General features: G+C 38.1%; 1 protein-coding gene across 2 annotated transcripts in view; it reads left to right on the top strand.

Annotated features, from left to right (window-relative positions):
* LOC149579820 (myb family transcription factor) overlaps positions 1 to 16,222 on the top strand; it is a 158,882-nt gene extending 142,660 nt beyond the window's left edge. Inside the window, exons 7-9 of one of the 2 annotated variants that reach the window (XR_016352784.1) lie at positions 3,865 to 4,012; positions 15,568 to 15,630; positions 15,734 to 16,222. Coding sequence is in view for 1 of the 2 variants with exons in the window: in XM_089787137.1 (XP_089643263.1) it covers positions 3,865 to 3,939; positions 15,568 to 15,630; positions 15,734 to 15,860 (265 nt within the window). In the remaining variant the exon portion in view is untranslated. The remainder of the gene's footprint in view (positions 1 to 3,864; positions 4,013 to 15,567; positions 15,631 to 15,733) is intronic. The other variant, XM_089787137.1, reaches the window with a different exon arrangement.
* The last annotated feature ends 6,730 nt before the right edge of the window (positions 16,223 to 22,952 follow it).

Below are 22,952 nucleotides of genomic sequence, written 5' to 3'. Positions count from 1 at the left end.
GTGTTGATCTAGGATTCATTAGTCATTTGATAATCATACTAGATAAAGTGCATCTCTTGAAGAAAATATCCTTCATTGAGATTATGAGTATCCTTCTATAGCAAGAGGGAGCCTGACATTTCATTAGAGGCAACCTTGGACAAAGAGAAGGAGAAGATAGAGGACATGTTTCAGTTGACTTTTGATAATCTTGGTCATATTGGTTTAGAAGGAGAAGACTATGCTAAGATGGTTTCTCTACTGATCATAAAACTATATCAATTAAAGGACTATGATTCATGGGATGAAGTTAAATGTGTGTAGGTTGGAAGGCCTTGTGTGGATATCTAGACTATGACATTCCTAGATAGACGGATACTTGTTCAACTAAGTAGCATGACACAACTTGTTGCTAGGAGGTCAGAAGGTTGATATTAAATTCAAAGGGAGTCTGATACTTCATCAAAGACAACCTTGTACTAAGAGGTCACAAAAGTTTATATACAATTCAAAGGGAGTTTTGACTTCATGTAAACTTTTGGTATCATGCATATGCCTGCATGATTTAATGTGCATACCCCCTGTGTACAACATGAGGAACTGGCGACTTCCAAATGATTATCACTTGTATTTACATAAGTTAGTGGAAGGTGACGATCTTACAATAACTTAAGTCATGATATACATTTTATGTAAATGTTGAAATAGATCATGATGGATTATATCTTGTAAATCAGCAATTAAGTGTTAGATGTCATTCACTTGGCAGTCTATGAGTTGTTTGTATAGATATATGTTAGGTATTTGGTGAATATCATATGTTGATATTTTGTAGGCCATTACCTTATTGGGTACTTGGTGAATATCAGTTATTGATATTTTGGAGACTAATTTTCATGATATCAGATATGATATCAAACCTTATTGAGTACTTGGTGAATATCATATGTTGATATTCTGCAGGCCATTACTTAAGAGTATTTGGTCTTGTCATATGCTGATATTTTGGAGGCTAATACTCATGATATCAGAATGGTGAATATCATGTGTTGATATTGTGCTGGCCATTATTCAGAGTATTTGGTGAATATTATATGTTAATATCTTGGAGGTCAATACCCATAACATCTGTGATATCAAAATGGTGGATATCTTCTAATCAAAGCTATCCTTAAAATTTGCCATTCCATATATTACCAACAGTGTAATATCCATGTGTTTGTCCTCCCTAGCTAAGAGGGAGTGTTAATGTTTTGTAGCTTCAGTTGGATAAACCTTGAGACTAGATACTGAAGATATAATATATATATAAAATTAATTATATTGTTATTATTTTAATGAATAAACATGTCCCATAAAGGGACATGTCTCCTCTTCATTTATTCTTGATTTAAATAAGAGATCGCTGCCAATTGGAAAACACATAGCTAAACTATGGCAATGCAGTTACATGTGCAGCGATCCTCATAAAATAACACCCAATTGGTTGCATGGTCGAGTAAGAAGCGGGATTCTGTATCATTATCTATTGCTGAATTTGAGTACATTATAACATCTTCGTGTTGCACTCATGTGCTATTGGTGAAACACACTCTGAAGGATATTGACATAACATTTGATGAATCGATTTTCAATTATGTGTGATAATACTAGTGCTATAAACATTTTCTAAGAATTTGGTACAACACTCCAGAACAAATTATATATTTACCAAATTTCATTTCTAGAGAGAAGGTTTTGGACAAAGAGGTTAGACTTGAATATGTACCTACAAATGAGCAGGTTTTAGATATCTTTACAAAACCATTGTGCAAGGATACTTTTGAGTATTTCAGGTAGAAGTTGGGAGTTGTGCCCCTTCCTAGTGTTCAGTAAATGCACCAACATGTGCATTGGTCCAGGGTATTATATGCTCATTCTTATCTGGATCAATGTTTGGTAGCTTCCTCTTAGGGGAGAAGAGTAAGTTTGTTAGGCTGAGTTTTTCCCTTTGTCATTATTGTCGAAGGAGTAGACAAAGAATTTAATGGCATTATTTGGTATTGAGTTGTTTTCTTTGTTATTGATAAATGTTGCCATCAATGGCAAAGGAGGAGACTGTTGGAATGTGATGTTGATGCTATTATTGTTGTCATTAATGGTTGTTATTCATGTCAACATATCTTATGTTTAGATGTGGATTTGTTGCTTTGGCGATCCGATGTAGTGTTCTTTAGATGATGGGCTGAGTAGATCTATTTTTCGCCATGTTTGTCCTAGTTCCATTCATGTTGCAACATATTGTGATTCACTCCTTTGAGTTGAGATCTATCTAGAAAGTGGTCAGCATGCTCCTGTACAAGTGCTTGCATTGTAACACGTATATCTTGTTTTTTGGTCCCAAATGCTATTGTGAATGTGTAGCATGTTGTATTGAGCGAGGAGGTTCTATGTGGTCCACATTTAATTCCTTATTGCCTCAGGAATGTCTTGCGGTGACCTATTTCAAATTGTGTTAGGTCGACTTAGAAGTTCATTTTGGGAGGTTGGTGCCTCCGTCCCATCTAGGTGAAGTTACCGTTCAACATAGACTGGTGGATTTGCGACATGTACTTAACTGACTATTGTGGATCCTTGTCTCTGGCTGTTGTGACGTTCATTGACAACTTGAGCTTTTGGTGTAACGACAACAGTGATTCCAACGAGTGGTATGAGGGGGGATTGTTGGGAGGTTGGTGCCTCCATTCATTCTAGGTGAAGGTACCACTCAGCATAGACCGATGGATTTGAGACGTGCTTAACTGCCTCCCATGGATCCTTTTCTTTGGCTGTTGTGATGTTCATTGACAACTCGAGCTTTTGGTGTAATGATAACAGTGATTCCAACAGTGCATATGACATGACATGGACTAAGAAAGTGGCGATTCTATTGGATGCAAGGGAGAAAGTATGTGCATAGTGAATGCAAATCTTACAAGGAAAGATCTGTGTATTGATGTGTATGTGATTGTGTCCAACCGATAGCAAACGATTGCTGATGACAGTTATTTCAATGGTGGCGATTCTATTGGATGCAAGGGAGAAAGTATGCGCGTAGTGAATGCAAATCTTACAAGGAAAGATCTGTGTATTGATGTGTATGTGATTGTATCCAACCAATGGCAAACGGTTGCTGATGACAGTTATTTCAATGGTGGATTCCAATTCATTATTCTTATTCAGGTAGTGAACCTTTTTCTATTTGTCAGTGAGCCTTTGTAAAAGTCATTTTAACTGGTGTTAAGATTCATGAGAATTAGTTTCTCTGTGGTTTTTCCATTTTGGATTTTTCCATGTAAATCCTGGTGTATGGTGTTTGTGTGCTTTCATGTTCATGCTATTTTCATTATCTAAATGTTTTAAGTTTGCTCCAGATTAATTAATGTTAAGAAAATCGTTTTATAATAACTAGTGCAGCCCCCCTCTCTGTTATTTGGCTTGTTCAAAACATTCTTATTGTAAAAAGGATTATTACATGGAAGCTTGATTATGTTGCTTATTTAATTGTGTTTTAGGAGAACTGTTGCATATCTGAAATGGTATGTTCTACTTTACATGAATTATTTGGTTGGTTAAAATGTCTAAGGGATGATCTTTGTTTGTATTATACTGCATGGTACTGAGATTCTTAAATTACTAAAATTTATATGTTGTGCATGGAATCTAAGTGATGTTCATTTTCAAGTATAATTTTTTTTTTTTCATTTACTGACTTATGCTTAGTCTTTCATGCCAAGTATCTCAAACCTGCTTGGTTTGGAGATAGTTTTTCAGTTCTAAATGTAAAAGCTTTCAATTTTCAATGTAGAAAAGTAAGTAATTTGCAAAGCACTCACAGCTGATAAGCCCTGCTCCCCATTTCTGCAGGTACAGTAGTTTTGTATCTTCACTGATTGAGGCTGGCATATGGGAGAGTGGGGATGACAAAGTTCTGTTGAGAAGGTAGGGAACTCAGGAAGAATGTTGATCTATGTTGCAGTTTTGTACAGAAAATTAGGAAAGTTTGAAAAACCCAGTAAGTCACCTAGCCATTCACAGTTGATTAGATTTCAAATTTCTTTTGATACATTGGAAATCTTAGGTCACTACTAGTAGGTCACTGTGCAGTGGGTGTAACTCCTTAAACTGTTCATTGGATTTCAAGATTGCTTAATGCATCAGTAAGCATGGATAAGTGTTCAACCGCAATGTTTGACATAAGATTTGTGTTTTGTTAAGCGGTTTAACGAGTATTTATGAAAGTTTTATCCTGAACTGCAATGTGGATCAAGCATTTGCTTATCTTTACTAATGAAGTGAATCTATATTAGTGCGAAGCATTGAAATATGGCAAAAATATTGACATTTTATAATTGCTTCATGCATTATCAATTTAATTATTCAGCTAATCCAAAATGCAGCATTAGGTATAAGTTATCTTCCAATCTGAAAGGCTTCCCTATAGGAACCATAAGTCATATTTCATACCCATAAGAACCATAACTTGTAAGTCAATTGATTAACTTCTAATTACAGTTTTGATCATTAAAAACAAACAGGATTTCATATTTAATATTCATAAAGATTTGGACCTTACTTTCATACACTTTCCATTCATTATTGTACCTTGTTGAATCTTTGTATGGCTTAACCTTTGATTTCTGTTGAAATTCTTCAATTTTCAATGTCTAAAAAGATACTCCTCCTCTCGAGTGTGGATAATGAGATCAGTAAGTTGTGTTTTCAATATTTACCCAACCTGTTTTTATTCTTGGTTAAATTCTATTCTCATTTAATTCTTGTAGAGAGCAATTACTACCAGAAGTTATAGAATTTTATACAACTATTATACCATACCACAATGCTATCCTAATGGAGACGAGGAACAGTCTTATTTTATTAATATTACCAAAAACATGAATGTCCAAAGTCCAAGTATCAATCTGCTTATAAAGGGGTTGGTTGGTTAGAAACCAACCGACACACTCTCCGCTCCCTAACTACCCACTAACACAAGTACAAAAATACTTAAATTACCAAGTGCTGACTACAAACTAGTTGCCGACTAAAAAAAAGTGTCGTCTTCCAAACGACTAAAACAACTGAGAAATGTTTCAAGAAGAAGGATTGGAGGACATCCCTGGACTTGGAGTGCCTCACAAGTGTTGCAGCTCCCGCTCCGCAGTCTTCTGCTTAGTACGAATGCCCTGAAGTACCTGCAAAGTATCCATCTTTTTAGCTTTGGCCGCTGCTAACTTGCCTTCCAACTCAGCTCGCTCCAACTGCCATCCTGCTAATAGAGCATTCTTTTCTGCCTGGACTTGCTTATGAAGACGTTTGTCCCGTTGGGCTTCCACTAAAACACTCTGGAAAGCCGTCTCTATAGCAGCCAGAGAGGCCATGAGAGGAGAGGAAGCAACCTGGGTCTAAGAAATGATGGAACGGCTAGTCCAAGTAGTGGTAATATCTTCCTGGCTGTAGTTACTCTGTTCTAAGAGATCCCAATCTGTGTAGCAGTCAGTTCACATGAACCGGGCTAATGCTGCAACTACGACGAGTACAACCTCCAGGTTATATGACTGCACATGGTGAAGTAGTTCTCGGGTAGAATGCTCCATAGCCCGTACCTCCGTAAGAAATCCTTTTGCCTGAGCTGCAAAAGAAATCCTCATGCCCCCTCTGTATTTCCATTAGTTCCTCAAGCCGTGAGGGCATAGGGGATGACACCAACCCCTCTTCTTCCAGCAGCTTGTCAACCTCGTCTAAAACAGTATCTACTCCTGCCATTGTCACTTGAGTACCTGGAGAGGAAGGGTCCTTCGATTGCTCCCTCACGGCTGACTTAACAACAAGAGCCACAGGCTGGACTACTTTTGGCCTGAGAGGTGTCTGTAGCCGTACCTTGTGTCCACAATGAACTTGTCCTCTTAAATCAATCACCTTGGTGCGAGTAGGCTGTTCTGGCGAGAGAATAGGCTTGATTCTTGGAATAGATAGCTTAGAAGACCCCCATGTCGGAAAGTGTCTTGAGCCACTTGCTGCTTTTAAGCTGGTGTCTTCGATGGAAGAAACTAGAGGCATCACAACATCACCAGGTGGAGAAGCCGATTGAAGAACCTCAGCGACCCTCGTAGGAAGGGGGCCTGTTTTAGGTGGCAAAAACACTACTTCACTTGGAGTGCCCAATAAGTGACTTAGGCGGATCTCGGCTGCTTGGGAATCAGAAGAGGAGGAATCTGTATCACTTGCTGTGTCCTCAGAACTGACTTGGTCCTCATCCTCTTCCACTACTACGGCCTGTTGTGCTTTCTTTTTGGTAGCTTCACCACAACCTTGGGAGCCCACACCCACGGTGTCTAGATGTAGCCAATAAGTCATTGCTGGTCGGTACGGTTCCACTCTACTTGCTAGTACCAATGTCCCACGATGTTCACTACTAACTTGAAGCCGAACTGCCTCCAAGAACAAAGCCATTGCATGATGGGGCATGTAGAAAGCCGTATGCTGCAACTCTAGAAATTCCTGCAATCTATCATAAAGGAGGTGAGCCCAATTGTAAATCTGTCCTTGGGATAGGCCATCCACTATTGGCAATAGCCAAAGAGCAATATTAGAGGTGCGACTACTAGCCGTGAGCTTACTTTTTACTAAATCAACCCCGCAACACCATTCCTCATTTGCAATGAAAACCTTCCTTAGCCCCCAACTATTCTTCATAATACCTTCCCATTCCCCATTGGTAACATCCTTGTGACACAAGTTTTGGCCATTTCCGTTTGTCTTCTCTTGTCATAGGTGCTTTGCTCAATTCCTGTCCCCTATTAGGGATTCCGAAAACCCTACTAAGTACTTCAGCAAAATAAGAAACTACTACCTGGTGCTGAACATACTGTATGATAGATTGATGACTTGTTCCATCATACCCCGTAATCAAATCTCAGAGGATAGGTTCAGATTCGTGCAAATCAAAGATCAGGATAAAGATGATCTTGTCCACCTCGGTTGCGACCAATGCCTTCTGAAGAGGATGATCTGCATTTGATTTTTCCCACCATGCCCTACACTCATTGCCGAGCACGCTTTCAAAACTGATAGTGGAAGCATTGATCTTCTGTGACAGTTTAGTCTTGCCTTGTGCCATGACTGACTTTTGAGTTCTTGCCTGTATAGCAGTTGCTTTAGTACCCTTGGAATCCACAATGTGGCCCCGGCTGGGATTCCCCATGCTTAACTTCACCATGTCAGAAAAATATGTCCAATCTACAAACTGCCAGCGTGTACTGTGATATCCCCAATGACCTCCCAAAAGAACTGTTGGCGTCTTGCTAGAATAGTAACCATAAGCAATTTGTAAATAATTTATGTAATCTGTATGTACGGTAGCTGTACGACCACTTCTCCGTACAGTCACACCTCCGTACGGCTTCACTTTATTCCTCTTTGTACTGAATTCCTTCATACGGCCACCCCTTTGTGCACTGTTCTCCGTCCACTATCCGTACACTGGATTCCAACTCCACCACATTAGCCCTTCGTACGCTGGAAGCTGTACACTACCTTGCCTTTTACTCCGTCTGTTGAAAGCCATACACTGTCCTTGTCTTGGATATCGTACGCTGGAGGCCGTACGTTGCCTTATCCTTGCCGAAATATGTCCATATGGCCTTGTCCTTGATGCCAAAATCTGTCTGTACGAAAATAAATTCAAGAAGGATGTCGTACTTTGCAAATTGAAGAAGGATGCCGTACTCTGCCCTTTGTACAGTTGATATGTACGACTGCAACCCTGTCCTTGCTATACGGTTTGATAGGCCGTACATTGCCTTTCTCTTCTGTCTAGACACGCCATCCAATCCTCCACCTTGTACTCGCCTTCCTTTGCTCGCCTAGTGAAGACAAAATTGACTTTGGCTGAAGTCTTGGGGGTTTATAAAGTAGGCAAAAACTTGACGTTCTTTGTATATCTTTAATTTGAACCCATTTACCATATCCTTAATTGGCTGATTATCAAGAGTAGCTAACTTTACTGCTCCATTTGCTTTTATTTCCATTATTTTGTAAGGCCCTAGCCAACAAATTTTAAACTTACCTGGCTTAATTTCATTCTTTTCGTTGTACCAAAGTACAAGTTGCCTTGGTTGGAAATTCGTCAATTTCAGATGTTTATCATGCCAAAATTTCCGTTGCTTCTGAGCCACCTCTGTACACCATTGGGCGAATATTCTTTTTTCTTCCAACTGGAGTAACTGATATGGGCACTCCTTGAGACTTTCCTCGTCACTTAATATGTTCTGAATGGCTATCCTTGAGCTTGGAACCACATACTCTACTGACATCACTGCTTCCTGCCCGTACATAAGCTGAAATGGGGTATGTCCCGTAGTACCTATATAAGTTGTTCTATAGGCCCATACTTTTGCTGGGATTTGCTCTTCCCAGTCTTGGCCTTCAGCACCACAAGTTTTGTAGAGAATAGCAACCAATATTTTGTTCGTGGCTTCCGCCTGACCGTTCGCCCTTGGATAGTAGGGATTGGAGAAAGAATGAAATATTTTATATTCAATGGTCATCATTCGAATAATGTGATTCACAAAATGCACTCCTTGATCACTAGTGAGCTGCAGTGGGATCTCAAACCGGGTGACTCTGTTCATAGAGGAATCTGGGGGTACTAAGGGTCGTATTGTCTGGCAAGGCCTATACCTCTATCCATTTGGTTAGGTATTCTGTGGCCACCACTATATATTTGCACCGATGAGTTTTACTAGCCGGTAAAGGACCTACGAAGTCCAATCCCCACCTTTCAAATAATTCTTGTGGTTGAGATGGAAACAGTGGCATGAAGTCCCTTTTGAGCGACTTATCTGCTCGCTGGCACGTATCACAACTTACTACCCATTCCTTGGCATTAGCATACAATGTGGGCCACCATAGTCCTGCCAAGAGCATTTTTCGTGCAATGGTATCTGGTCCCATATGGCCTTCTGCCACTACTTCGTGGGATTCTTTGAGAACCCCTGAGATTTCTTCCTCCATCACACATCATCAAAGGATTCCATCTGGTCCTAGTTTGTACAACAACCCTTCAATTAATTGAAATGTATGGCTTTTTAAGGCAATTTTTCTCCGTTCTGCTCGAGGCATGTCGTGAGGAAATGTAGTTGTGGATAGGTACTGGCCAATCTGTTCGTACCATGAAGGTAACACTACAATCTGAAAATGGTGAGTATCTGGAAAATCCTCATTTATCCCACTCCCAGTGGCTTCTTCTGACTTGATGTGAGACAATTAATCAGCAATTACATGATTTTTTTCAGGTTTCACTATAATTTTGAATGTAAATTCTTGTAACAAAATTAGCCACCAACTTACTCTCCCTTGAATTACTGGTTTGTTCACTAAATACAATAATGCTTGGTGGTCAACAAAAAATGTAAAAGATGTAGCCAGTAGATAGTGCTTGAATTTTTGGAGCGCATAGACAATACCAATTGCTTCCCTCTCCGTGGTATTGTAGTTCCGTTCCACTTTCGACAAAAGCTTGCTAGCAAAATATATAGGGTGATCCAACCCTTCCTTTCCTATTTGGGCCAAGGTGGCCCCTAAGCATAGTTGGATGCATCTACATGAACCTGAAATTCCTTGTCCCAATTAGGATAGACAAGGATAGGTGCTTCCACGAGTCTTTTTTTGAGTTCTTAAAAGGCGTCTTCCTGCTCCTTCCATTCAAACCATTCCCCTTTCCTAGTTAACTTCTCCAGTGGAAGTGATACTTCAACGAATCCTTTGATGAATCGCCGATAATACCCAACATGCCCTAGAAAAGATTTGATACTTGTCACATTCTCTGGAGCCTCCATTTCCAAAATTACCCTTATTTTGTCTGGATCTGTCTTTAAGCCTTCTTTACATACTATATGTCCTAGAAGTTTGCCATGTGGGACCATGAACTAGCATTTCTTAGGATTAAGCGCCAGTCTCACTCTTCGACATTTCTCTAGGCATTCTCCAATAATTTTAAGGTGGTGTTCCTTTCCGCTGTAAACTGACCAATCATCAAGGAATGCTTTAAAATTTCCTACTGACATACCATGAAAAATGTGTAGTATAATCCGCTGGAAGGTAGCTGGTGCATTGCATAGTCCGAAAGGCATCCTATTATAAGAATATGCCCCATCTTCCACTACAAATGTAGTTTTCAGCTTATCCTCCTCTGCAATACTAATTTGGTTATACCTAGAAAATCCGTCCATAAAAGAGTACATCTTATGGCCAACTACTTCTAAAATGTTGTCTGTAAATGGAATGGGAAATGGGTCTTTTATGGTCACCGCATTTAGGCTTCTGAAGTCTAGACATATCCGAATTTGAGTACCATCTTTCTTGAGTGATATTACAATAGGAGAAACCCATTCGCTTGTCTGAACTTTAAATATTATCCCTATGTCCAGCATCTTTGTGATTTCCTTTCCTACCCGCTTTGCATAGTTTCTATTCATTCTATAAGGCCGTTTTTGCACTGGCCTTGCTTCCGGTACGAGTGGAATCCAGTGGACACCTTAGGTGGTACTCCTTTCAAGTCCTTGTATGTCCATGCAAAAACATCTCTGTATTCCATAAAGATTCTGAGGCTTGCCACTTTCAGCACAGGATCCCAATCATCACCTATAAAGATTTCTTTGGGTTTGCCCTACTTCTCCTAGGTTTAAGGCCTGGAGGCTAGCCTCTTTGTATTCCACTTTTTGGTCGAAAATGTGGGCAGATGTCATGTTCAAGGCAATTACACCTTTGTACTCTGTATACCCTTCTGGGTATCATACATGTTGCAATCTGCTTGGAAGACTTCATAATCGCCCATCTGCCAGTGAAATAAACCCTTGAGGGAGTTTGTGTCATCCTCAAAGTACTCTCCCAACCTAAGTACTCCTTCCTCGTCGGGTTCCATCCTGTCATACTCTTCTTCTTCAGAGTCAGATGCCAAGTCCTGACTTACTGACTAATTTTTGAGATCAATAATGTACTTCCTTCCCTCTGATTCAATAGAGAGGGTGTTTCGTTTCCAGTTGTGATTGGCTTTTGCTACTACTAGCCATCCCCTCCCCAATAAAGCATCATATCCTTTCTTCACCAAGGTAATAACCACAAAATCTAAAACAAATGGTTGGGTTCCTATTATTACCTTTTGCCCTATCAGGGTGCCAATTGGTTTGATGCCATGTTGATCTGCTCCTACCAGCTGAAATTTGGGCGGCCACAAGGTAGGTTTCCCGATCGCCTTCCAAGTACCTTCTGATAGAACATTCACTCCCAAGCCTCCATCAATTATCGTGTTCGAGAGTTTATACCCCATAATTTCCATTTCTACCACTGCTGGCGCTTTCCCTAGACGTATTGTACATAAGGTATTTTCTTCCTTTTCCACTGAAGTTTCTTCTTGTTTTACCCCTTCTACCGCTTCTGGTTCCACTTGCTCTATTGTTTCTGGTTCCCCTTCGGGGTCTTGCTCCATTGGCCGCGTTCCTTGTGTCAATGCGACTTGTAACTATGGTAGAGTATCTAGTAATTCCCCAATGGAGATCGGAATGGTAGTTTCTAATACTTTCCTCATGATGTTAGGTACCCCCTTGCCCCTAGGGGTCTTGGCTGGCTTAGCTGTTGTTTCTTCTCTCAACTCATTTTGGATGTTTTGCTTTGCCTCCTCGAATCTTGTTTTTTCCACTGTCACCTCCGGGTACATAACTTTCTTGGCTTGCATCCTTGTTATTGCAAGTACCTCCCTTTCTGATTCTTCAATATCCAGCATGTTCACACCTTTTTACTTTGGGCAATTGGCATCCTCATGGTTGCTTGACCCACACCATTTGTAGAGCATTCCTCCATTCTGTCCCCCTCTGTTTTGACATGCACGAGCAAAATGACCCCATTCATTGCATCTTTTTCTTTGGATCATGGGCTGTCCTCGAGAATCATATTGGATTGCTCATCGGGGGATGTTCATGTTGCTATTGTTATTACTATTATTGGCATTGCCTCTTCAGTTATTCCTATACCCCCTTGGCGAAGCTTCTATATTATTGTTCTTTGGGGAAGTTGCTAGCGGCGTAGACTGTTCTCCAGTTAATAGTATCTGGGCATTCCTTGTTTTCAGGTTATAAGGGCAGTCTTTGATTGCATGACCCCTTATCTAGCAAATCTCGCAAAACATCTTTCTCGGGCATGCTCCTTCAGTATGACCTTTTTTGCAGTCTGTGCACCATAGGTATTTACCTTCCTTCTTCTCATCCTTAGTTTCGGCTACTTCCTTCATTAGTCGTTTGAGGTCCTTTCTCAAGGCTTGGATCATTTTTGACTCTTCCTCACTCTCCTTCAAACTCTCACTAGAGCTTCCATGTCATTTCCTCTTGGAGGTTTTATTTTCATTTTCAATGTCCATTGCATGCGTACAAGCATCTCCAAAAGTAGATGGTGGGACTATCTTTTTTTTTCTTAAGGACGGTGTGAGGCCTTCAATGAACCATCTTTTCTTTAACCCATCCACAGGCTTATTGTCCAATTTGCTAATGAGCTCCTTCAGTCGCCTGGTATAAGCCTTCACCGATTCCTTCTTGTCTTGTTTGGTGTTATAGATTTCTATGACAATATCATCGTCATCTCTTAACAATTTTAATTCCTCCTCAAATGCTCCACGCAAGTTATCCCAAGTGTTCTTCTTGCTAGCATCGAGGTCTGCATACCAATCTATGGTGATCCCTCTTAATGTGGCAAGAAATGCCTTCAATTATTCATTACTATCATTCTCCCCATTCGCTTGCCATACAGTTATATAGGTTTTGCAATGGCTAGCAAGGTCCTCTGATCCGTCCCCCATAAATTTGGGCAATTTTTTCTTATTGATTGCCATTTTCTTTCCTTGTTGCTGCCTTCCCAATGGAGCCCCTCCTCCCGAGGGAACCCCACCACCTGGTGGAACCCTACTTCTAGATGAGACACCACTTCCTCCGCCAGATGGAACCTTACTTCTTGCTAGAACACCCCCTCCCGATGGAACTCCACTTCCTGATGGAAGTTTACCTCCCGATGGAACACTACTTCTCTATGGTTTCCCTCCCGATGGAACTCTACTTCTTGATGGAAGTTTACCTCTTGATGGAACACCACTTCCTGATGGAAGTTTACCTCCTGATGGAACACTACTTCCCGATGGGCTAGACTCCTGACCCCTTATCTCCTCTTGAGAAAGTTCTTGCCGTTCAGGGGTTTCCAATTTTCGGCACTTGGATTGCCTTTTAGGTGTGTTTGAAATAACCAAGTTGGCTAGTTCCTCAATAGTATGTTCAATCCACCCTTCCTAACTCTGATGGGAATCCCCTCGTGCTCTCTAGTTACAACGTCTCTCTTCTTGTTGTTGGAGACGTAAGATTCTTAGGGCGACTTCCTCCTCAGTTTTGTCCTCTGGTACTATCCTCCGGTATTTATTTGGAATTAGGGGCATGAAGTAATTCAGTGCCTATCTCCCTCTCTTGGCTTATTTGGTTCCTCTCCTTTGGAATTCCGCGCCCTCTCAGCAAACCGTTGAAGAACTTGTTGCCTTCTTCTTTCCCTCTCAATCTGTGCTCTTTCGTCCTCGATATGTATGAAGTTCCTTGCCAAAAGCCAAGGAATCTGTCCTAGGAGATCATGCATCGCCTGTGGCACTAAGAGTTTGTTGCGTATTGTGCTCTCAAGAACTGTCCTCTCACGGGCTTCCCTTTGCACGTACTGCTCGACCGCAACCTCCCACGCTGTCACTAGGTTGCATGTCAACTGATCCTCCCTAGTTATTTCCTCCTCTTCTCCGTCAGTATTAGTAATTTGGATATAAGGTATAAATGGTCTTCCCATTAGTCCATCCTGTCAAGCACAATACCTCTAGATCCGAACTTAGGCAATGGTGCCAAAAATGTAGAGAGCAATTACTACCAGAAGTTACAGAATTTTATACAACTATTATACCATACCACAATGCTATCCTAATAGAGGCGAGGAACAGTCTTATTTTATTAATATGACCAAAAACATGAATATCCAAAGTCCAAGTATCAATCTGCTTATAAAGGGATTGGTTGGTTAGAAACCAACCGACACTCTCCCCGCTCCCTAACTACCCACTAACACAAGTACAAAAATACTTAAATTACCAAGTGCCGACTACAATTCTTCTCTTTGCTGTTCTCATCTAATAGAGCAATTTTATTTTTTCTTGAATTCTCCTCATTAATTGTCCCCAAATATGATCCTTTGATCTTCATAAAACATAGCTTTGTTTTATTCTTGGGGGGTCTCCAATTAAACATCTTAGGTTTAGGGCAATTCAATTGTAAGTATCCAAGTTTTCTGCAATTTAGTGTGAATGTTCAAATCAAATTACTTGCAAATACCTAGCTTTCTGTGCATTCCATTCATTATCTTGTATTGTTTACCTTTCTTCCTTCACGGTCTTGTATGTTTGTTTTGAGTTTTAGATTCGCAGTCTTCTGCAAGTTGGTGTTCTTGTAACTTCTAATTCTTTATTGTGATCAGTAGTTTCAGGACATTCCAACATTATAAACTTGAGCCTGTTGAGAAAACTTAATTTTGTGGTGTCAACATAGCCAAAACTCAAGTTTGTTGGGGAAACTAAAAGTTAGGATGTCAACCTAGCCAAAACTTGAGTTTGTCAGGGAAAACATTAGGGTGTGTATACTGCCAAAACTTGAATGCTAGATCATGTCCAATAAATCCAAATTTTATGGTACGAGATGGGCAAATCATAGAAAGCATTTTCTCAAGTGACAGATTTTTATGGGGGTTGTTTGAAACTTTGATAGATACAATCATAGAAAGCATTTTCTCAAGTGACATTTTTATGGGGTTGTTTGATAGATAGAATCATAGAAAGCATTTTCCAAGTGACACATTTTTATGGGGGTTGTTTGATAGACTTTGATTTTCTATGGGGTCTGCTATTCTCTGTCATTAGTCTATGGAGATGGTGATACGGCAATCTGCTATTTTCAGTTATGTAACATTTTAGCATCAGCCGTGTTCTAATTGGGCTTTCCATCTCATCTATTTTGGCTACGAAGCCTGAAGTTTGAAATCTACACCCAAACACTACTTGTATGGCCAGTTTCCATACTGCATACTTGTGTTTTATTTACAGATGCTTGATCTTGTCAATTATCCCAATAATTATTTAATCGTCATCTATGCTGGTGTTGACATATTTGCAAAAACTGTCAAGTCCTTTTGAAATAGCAAAAAGTTAGACATGAATTAAGAGGATCAGAAGGGCAAACAAGTGGCCGTGTCAGTTTCACACAGGGAGAATCACCCTAGTGTCTTTGTTTCTATACTCGCTTTTTCACAGAAGATGGATCTGTTCTTAGAAAACATGGAGTTTGTAGTTGCTCTGTAATAGGCTTCTAGCTGGTTGTCCTTGTATTAGTCCAGGATGGTAGATTAATTTCCTCAGTTTTGTAATTATGTATCTTTTACTTAGAAAATTATGTATTTTGATATATGAGATTGATGATTAGGAGGCATTGCTCTTTTGAATCTACTTGCATGCAGGTTGTTAGAGACAAATGCATCTAATGAAGAAGCTGTTGATTGGGATGATCTTGTAAAGGGCAGGTAGGTTATGCTTCTTTCTACTTATGACTGTAAAGAAGCAGCTTATCCTGAATATAAAACTCAAATTTATAGTCTCCAACTAAAAATTGATTTGATGGATTAGGTCTGGTGAGATTTGTCATAAGCGTTGGAAGCAGATGGTAAGACAATTGGGGGAGCATCGCAGCATGCAGTTATTTGAAAAGATTGATTTGCTAGTAAAGCGTTATGCACCTGAACTGATTGAATAGAAGGCATTGAACTGTCAGGGGGATAGGCAGTAAATCATTGCTCCGCATAATACAGATGATGCAAGTGTGATTACATTTGAAATTTGAGATGGAGAGACCTCAAAGTTACCAAATTCATCTTGGCTGTCTTTTACACAATGCTTCAGCTGCTCCAGAAATTTGTAGTTCTGGTAGCAATAAGTTGTGGAAGTAAGATATAGGATATATGAAATTAATTGTAGTGGATTCAACTTTCCAGCAGTGGACATAGCATATGTGTGAAATATAATGAATTTTATATCAATGTAATCAATATTGAATAATAGAGGGATATGTGAGCCTTTAAAATGTATGCAATAGCATTGGTTGATAATTTTTTAGCACTTTAATTCTTGTGGGCTTAAAATTATTCATGTTTGATTTTAGATTGTTCCTGATCTAATTAATATTCTCTATATAATAATCTCCTGGGTGATGAAGTGTGCGTTTTGTCAATTTATAGAATCATGTAACCATGCTTCGAAGACATTTGAGCATGATTAGCAATGATTACTTTGATGGATGTTTACCTATGTTCTATTGTTTTCATGACAAAGGACGGTGGGACGAGCTACAGAGAGTAATTCAGGGAGTCATTTTTTGGGTATGACAATACACTTATATACGGAACCTCAATTACATGTTTACAAGTCTAGCTATATGTTGAATTATATTTTGAGTTTAGACATTCCTATAATTTGCATAGCTATAGTAGAATGACAGCCAAAAAAAAATTAATTTTGATTTTGTTATTCAAAGTTTTGAGACATTGCAGTATAAAATATGCAGTACTGCTACTAAGTTCAACTATGTCTCATCTGGGCTATTTATATCAAAAGAGCTCTTTGAATTTGGCTCACTCTGTATATCAAGCTACAGATTGTCCATTGGATCTGTGACCAAACCCGATAGATCCCAATGTGAACTTGTGTAGCATCTTTATGATTAACATCCTTGACCAAACCCAGTTGCTCCCCATGTCAGTTTGTCCAGCATCTTTTTGACAAACATCCTAGTGAAGTTGGAGTTTTGCTGATCTCAAAGGCATTTAGAAATGTAACTCGCTTCCTTACATGTCTAGGGATAAGTTTGTTCCTTTCGGGCAAGTAGATGAAGCTGTAAGTGGGCCAATTTGTTTGTGTGGTAATAGTTGAGCGGTGAGATGATTTAGCTCTCTTGTATCCTTCCCATGCCATGTCCACCACAATATGATTATTTTTGTGCAAGAGTGGTCCTATAAGCCCTAGCTTGTTTTTTATTAACTGTAGAATGTTGAAGCTTGACAATTTGAATCCACTACCCCCAAAGTTTGCTTACATCTTCAAGGTCACAAATATTCCCAAGAGCCTTCATAAACATTGAATGGAGGGGCCTCCAGTGCATAAGTTGGGTTTAAGAGCATAGATATCCATATGAAGATGGACGTTTGTTTTGTTTTATCTCTTCATTACAATATCTTTGACATGAATATCATAGAATTGTAATTTAGGGCCCATATTGGAAGGGCATTTATCTACTTGATTACCCTAGAACAACTAATATGCTATGATAGAGCAAATATGTTGAGAAAAAATGAAACATTAAAATTGAATATCAAATTTTTTTGGTTAAAATATAAAATGAAATATAAAAATACTAAAAACTCAAATAAAATTTGCTTATGTCAATTGCTAATCATTTTTCATTGAACACCCTTTATCCTATCTTCCCATTCTTTGAGTTAGACTCAACACACTTATTCTACTCTCATGTGTCAAACACCCCTTCTAGCAAAATGTAGTCATCATATCCATTCTTCACTAGTTTGAGAAGTTAATTCCTTTTTAAACCCTCATAATGTAAGTGATGTGTGGTGGTCATATATAAACCGACCACCACTATCTTAACTCGTTCTATTTTAAAAAAAAATGTTTTTCAAAGCATTGTTCAATGCATTTTCACAAAAATGAGTTTAAAAAATGTCTTTGAAGGTTTTCTTAATCATCAAATCGTTCAACTTGTAAGCACGTGCCAAATATATTAGAAGACTATAAGACACCTCTTCTACGGCCTCCCTTATAAAATTGACAATGTTAATGTGTGATTTCTTTTTTACCACAATAAAACCTCTTAGAAAGTCTCAACAAATCAAAGTTGTAATTATTTTGTGGTCAATGTCAAACATTTGTCTAACCATCCTTGATAATAGAACATATATCATAATCCATTAATATGTTTACATTTGAATATTGTTTTTTAAGAAGGGAAATACACAAATGGATGTTCTGTGGGGTGCTAAGAGGATCTTATTTCATCTATTTTTCCCTCATCTTCAAAAGCAATAGGTTTTGACACATGAAATTTGATGACATGTGCATAAAATAGTTAGGCTATTGAATCATGGACATGTTTATGTGCTTGCAAATTGAATAACCTTGCCAATGTTTTTCAATTGGAATGGAGGTGATGTTCTCATCTCCCTATTAGATTCCTTTGCCTTATTACGAACAATTGGTACTTTCTTACTTTCTCAAAAACAAATGTATTTTCAGCCTCTTCAACTATATTTCCTCTCAATCCCTGTACTCATGTACGCTCTTAGCTAATTGTGGCTTAACCTATTATAACTAATGAAAATTACTATTGTATGCATCCCATGACCATTGTTTTTTTAATATAGGTGATAAGTTTGAAATGGCCTAAACTCTTGTATAACAAAACAAACAAGAGGTGAATGAAGCATATACTACAAGCAATGATAAACAATTAGATAAAGAAGAGTGAGATACAACTACAATTAAGTTGTTAACATGACTATAATCAAAAGATGAAGCTAAGGCCTTGAGATACCACTTATACTAGACCCTACTCTAATTGGCTTAAAACTACTCATTGTAGTGTGAATCTAGGAGAAAGATGTAGGAATGCCTTTCTTTCTCCTAACATTAGTCAAAGAGATGTTATCTTTTTATTCTTCAAAATATGATTTCTTGATCTTGGGTGGTTATCTACATATTGTAATCTTATGTTATATGAAAGGGTGGCCGGTTACCTTTTAGGGAGATTTAAGAGCATAGATGTATTTTCTTTAAAAACTTAGCATGCCCTTGTTGTGCATCTTTGGATGATTTACCAAATTAGAGGTGTGTAAAACTAATAAGATTTGTGGTCTTATGTTGCATGTGTACTTTAGAAGATAGTGAAACAACTTCAAGCTCTCCATTGTATCTGAAAAGTTAGCTTTTCCTTTTGTTCCAAGTAGTTGGACATTGGAGGCTAAATCTACAAGGATTTTGCATTTGGGAGGTGGTTGCTAGATCTAGTATCTACTTGTCATTTCAATATATTTTCTATTGAATCAAACATTAGCATTTGGCCTAAAAGATCCAAAAACCCATATTTTGATAGTCAAATTGAAATTGCATCACTTTGTTCTAGGACTTCAAAGAATATTTCACCCTATGTGTTGTATGGATCATACATTTGTGTGCTATAGCATATATAGTTATGCAAAATATTCTTTATTGTACAATATTGGCAAAAGAGATTGCGCACAAGTTTTTTTTTTTTCATTTTCAATTGATTGGAGACATGCTCACACGATTAAATCTATAAGCTTTCTAGATAAAGATTTTTTTATATTTAAAAGCAACTAATATTTTTTTGCTACAAGTGGTAATTTTGGCAACTAGACAACACCACTAAGAGTTTCCAAGTTCTTGATGATTTCTCTAAGATGGTCTTCTATGTTGAGCATTTTCTTGTTATTCAGGATGGTATTGTTGTTCACCTTGCCTATCTTTACCAGTGTTGGAATCATGCATTACGGTTCTCTTTGGGCTCTTTTAGGGTTGGTTCTCATCGTCTCAGGGCTTGGACAGATCACCATATGGATCAAGTTGATCGATTATGCCAGTTATGCACTCTGATGGAGGTTGAGACTGAGACTCACTCCATATTTCGTTGTCCTCATTACTATGAGATCATAGGGAGATTCTATTTCCTTTTCAGAGACTGTTCTTCTCTTTCGATGTTCTTCACTTATATTGATCAGCGGTGTTTAGCACTTTATCTTCAAGAGGCCACCCATCTTCGAGAGAATACCCTGCAGTCCTTTTATCAGAGACGGTCTTCTGATTAGCTCATTACCACCTTTTTCTCCCCCTTGTCTCCTCTGCGGGGTTTGAAAAGGTCTTCCACTACTTCACATTCCACATCTGTTAGACATTGTACCAGTCTCTACAGGCAACATCAGTCCTATAGGGGTTCTTCACGACATCCAAAGACTATGGATTGTCCATGGATGTACCTCTCTATTACGGATTTCTTTGTGACAATGAAGGACCCTTAGTCCTTACCTTGTCTTTCTTTCTTCTTGTTGCTTTGTTTCTTTTCAGTCACCGTTTGGTGCTTTTGCTTGGCTGGCTCTTCTGTTTGTATGCTCCGTCCCATAAACCGTTTTGGTTTTTCGTGGACATTAATAATTTTATCTTATCTCTAATAGTCATTGCTTGCTAGCTTGCACAAGATAGCTACTAGTAGTAAGCCACCCCTTCTTTTCCCAAACGTCACCAAATCACCTTAATGGGACTACACCCTTAAATGCATATTGTTTTTCACATGCAATTTTCTCTCCCTTTGACATCAATGACAAAGGTGCATACATGCATTCACAAATATTCAACAATCATGATAAAAAAATCACCTCAACATGAATCTTATTCTTGAATATCAAGCTTGCCAACTATAGGTCTCACTAGTTCCCTTGAGGAACAACTACCATACATCAATCCGAACAAAAACTATCTCTGATAAGTATGTCAATGTAATGTCCCCTTTCCAGGTCCATCCCAATTATTGTCTATAAATCAATTTTAATATTCATAATAGTTAGGTTAGTTATCAAATGACATTATTTAGATATGCAATCAAAGGATACAAATGTTACCTAGGTTGCCTAGACACCATCTATGGACTTCCTCAAAGTTTACGGGTCCAAGCCCATTTCACGAACAAGACACTGACCCCCACGTTCTATTGGGAAAAGATCCACTACATTGAATTTATACAAGCCCCTACTTGGTAACATTGTGCACTTTCGATAACAATTCAAATAGAGGTAATATTGGAAATAATTTCATTTAATAGTTATGCGTGATTAAGATATTAAAAGGTTAAGTCTTTTCCTCACTTCTCTCATAAGAGTATGGGTAATTATTATAATTAACTCCATGTAATACTTGTAATATCCCAAAATTGGCGCATTGCCATATTAACCAACTTTGGTTTATTCAACTATTCCTAAGTCCTATTTTACTAGACAATTCCAATTCTAATAATCGCTACTTGACCTAGGTGTCAAATGCAGAAAATCATAATTTGCATTAATCATATTATTTATTTAATTCCTAAATATCAACTCAAATTAGCTACACAAATCTATCGATTTAAATTAATTTAATTATAAGTTTTCTACTTTAATTAAATTAAAATTACCTCTTTAGCTAATATACAAAGGAATTAAATACACTTAATTTAATAAGATATCTCCTCTTTTTAATTATTGAATTTAATTATTCAATTAGTTAAAGTTATCCACTTATGAGGGCATATTCTATTTTATTAAATTAAATATTCACTCAAAAAAAGGAACTAGTCAGCTCATTTTATCACTCAAAAGGCAGTTAGTTAGCTCCTTTTATCACTCAACAGGCACTCAGCTAACTCCTTTTATCACTCAAAAAGGACTCAATTAACTCCTTTTATCACTCAAAAAGGACTCAATTAGCTCCTTTTATCACTCAAAAGGACTTAGTTAACTCCTTTTATCACTCAAAGGCAACCAATTAACTCCCTTTTCATGAGGAAGTTACCTTTATGACTGTCTCTCCTCTTCAATCTTGACCATCCATTTCGGTTGAAATTGACCGTCGATCACCTCTTAGATTCTATAAAAGAAGCTCTCCATTCCTCATTACAGAGGATGAATTTTGGAATTTGCATCAAATTTATGCTAAAATTCTTACTCACTTTGCTCACATTTGCATAGCTTTATTTCTTTCATTGTACTATCATTAAAATTTTAAAATATGCATCCATTTAGCATACTATGTTTCTTCATTTCTTAGATTAATAATTGCATCTCTCATCTAGATTAATTGCACTTTCATTTAGTTGCATAAATCCTTCATTCTAGAGGTCTAGTTGCTCACTTCTCGTTCTAAGAGTAAAGGTATAATCCTTCTAGTCAGAAGGCAACAAGTCACTCTGTTAGACTTTTCAAATAAACAATACAATGTTTATTTCGGGATGATCTCATAGGTAATGACCATGTTGAAGTGTATGTGAGGATTAGAGGCCCCCAATTTCACATATACATTTCTGGCGCCCATTGCGGGGCATAGAAAAATCAAAATTTCTCGCCTCATTTTCTATAATTTTCGCATTATTTTTGTTTTGTCCGTACAGGTTTCTAGATTTTCACGTGAGAAAGCTAATTTTTTGCATGAAGACCTGAAGATTTTGCGTCTACACTTTCTTGAGCGAAAAAGTGCATAATTGAGTAGATTCTCGTGTGGTGCACATCATTTTTTTTCGCACGTCTGTGCATGATTTCACACGAAATTTAGCAACAAAAATGTGAAATACAGGTTTTCAAATTCCAGTTTATCAAGATGTTTGTTTGACTAACTATTTTCTGCAGCATTTTTATTTCTGATTTCTATTTTTTTTTCTGTAGCTTAACAATGGTTTGCAGGACGTTTTGAAAAATCTATAATTAAAAAAATAAAACGAGTATTTTTTGAATTTTGACTTTTGACTTTTTCATAAGTTTTGGCTTTTTTAAAGCTGTTTTATGGGTATCAAAAAGAACAAAAAAAGTTAAATTTTATTTTCCCATAGTTAAGCTTCCATTTGACTAATGTGGTTTTTTGAAGCACTTTGTTTCTAATTTCTGATTTTCAACAGCTTAACAGTGGTTTGCAGGACGCTTGACGAAGATATGTTTTATACAAACACTTCAAACATATAGTAACTGTTTGAATGTAGGACGCTTGTCAAAGATATGCATGACGAAGATTTGTTTCAAACCCA

The sequence above is a fragment of the Cupressus sempervirens genome, chromosome 1, assembly GCF_028749045.1.
Source record: "Cupressus sempervirens isolate cs-2001-9-10 chromosome 1, ASM2874904v1, whole genome shotgun sequence".
Lineage (NCBI taxonomy): Eukaryota > Viridiplantae > Streptophyta > Pinopsida > Cupressales > Cupressaceae > Cupressus > Cupressus sempervirens.
The sequence above is the reverse complement of the archived record's forward strand: the minus strand, read 5'-3'. Positions and strand labels throughout refer to the sequence as shown.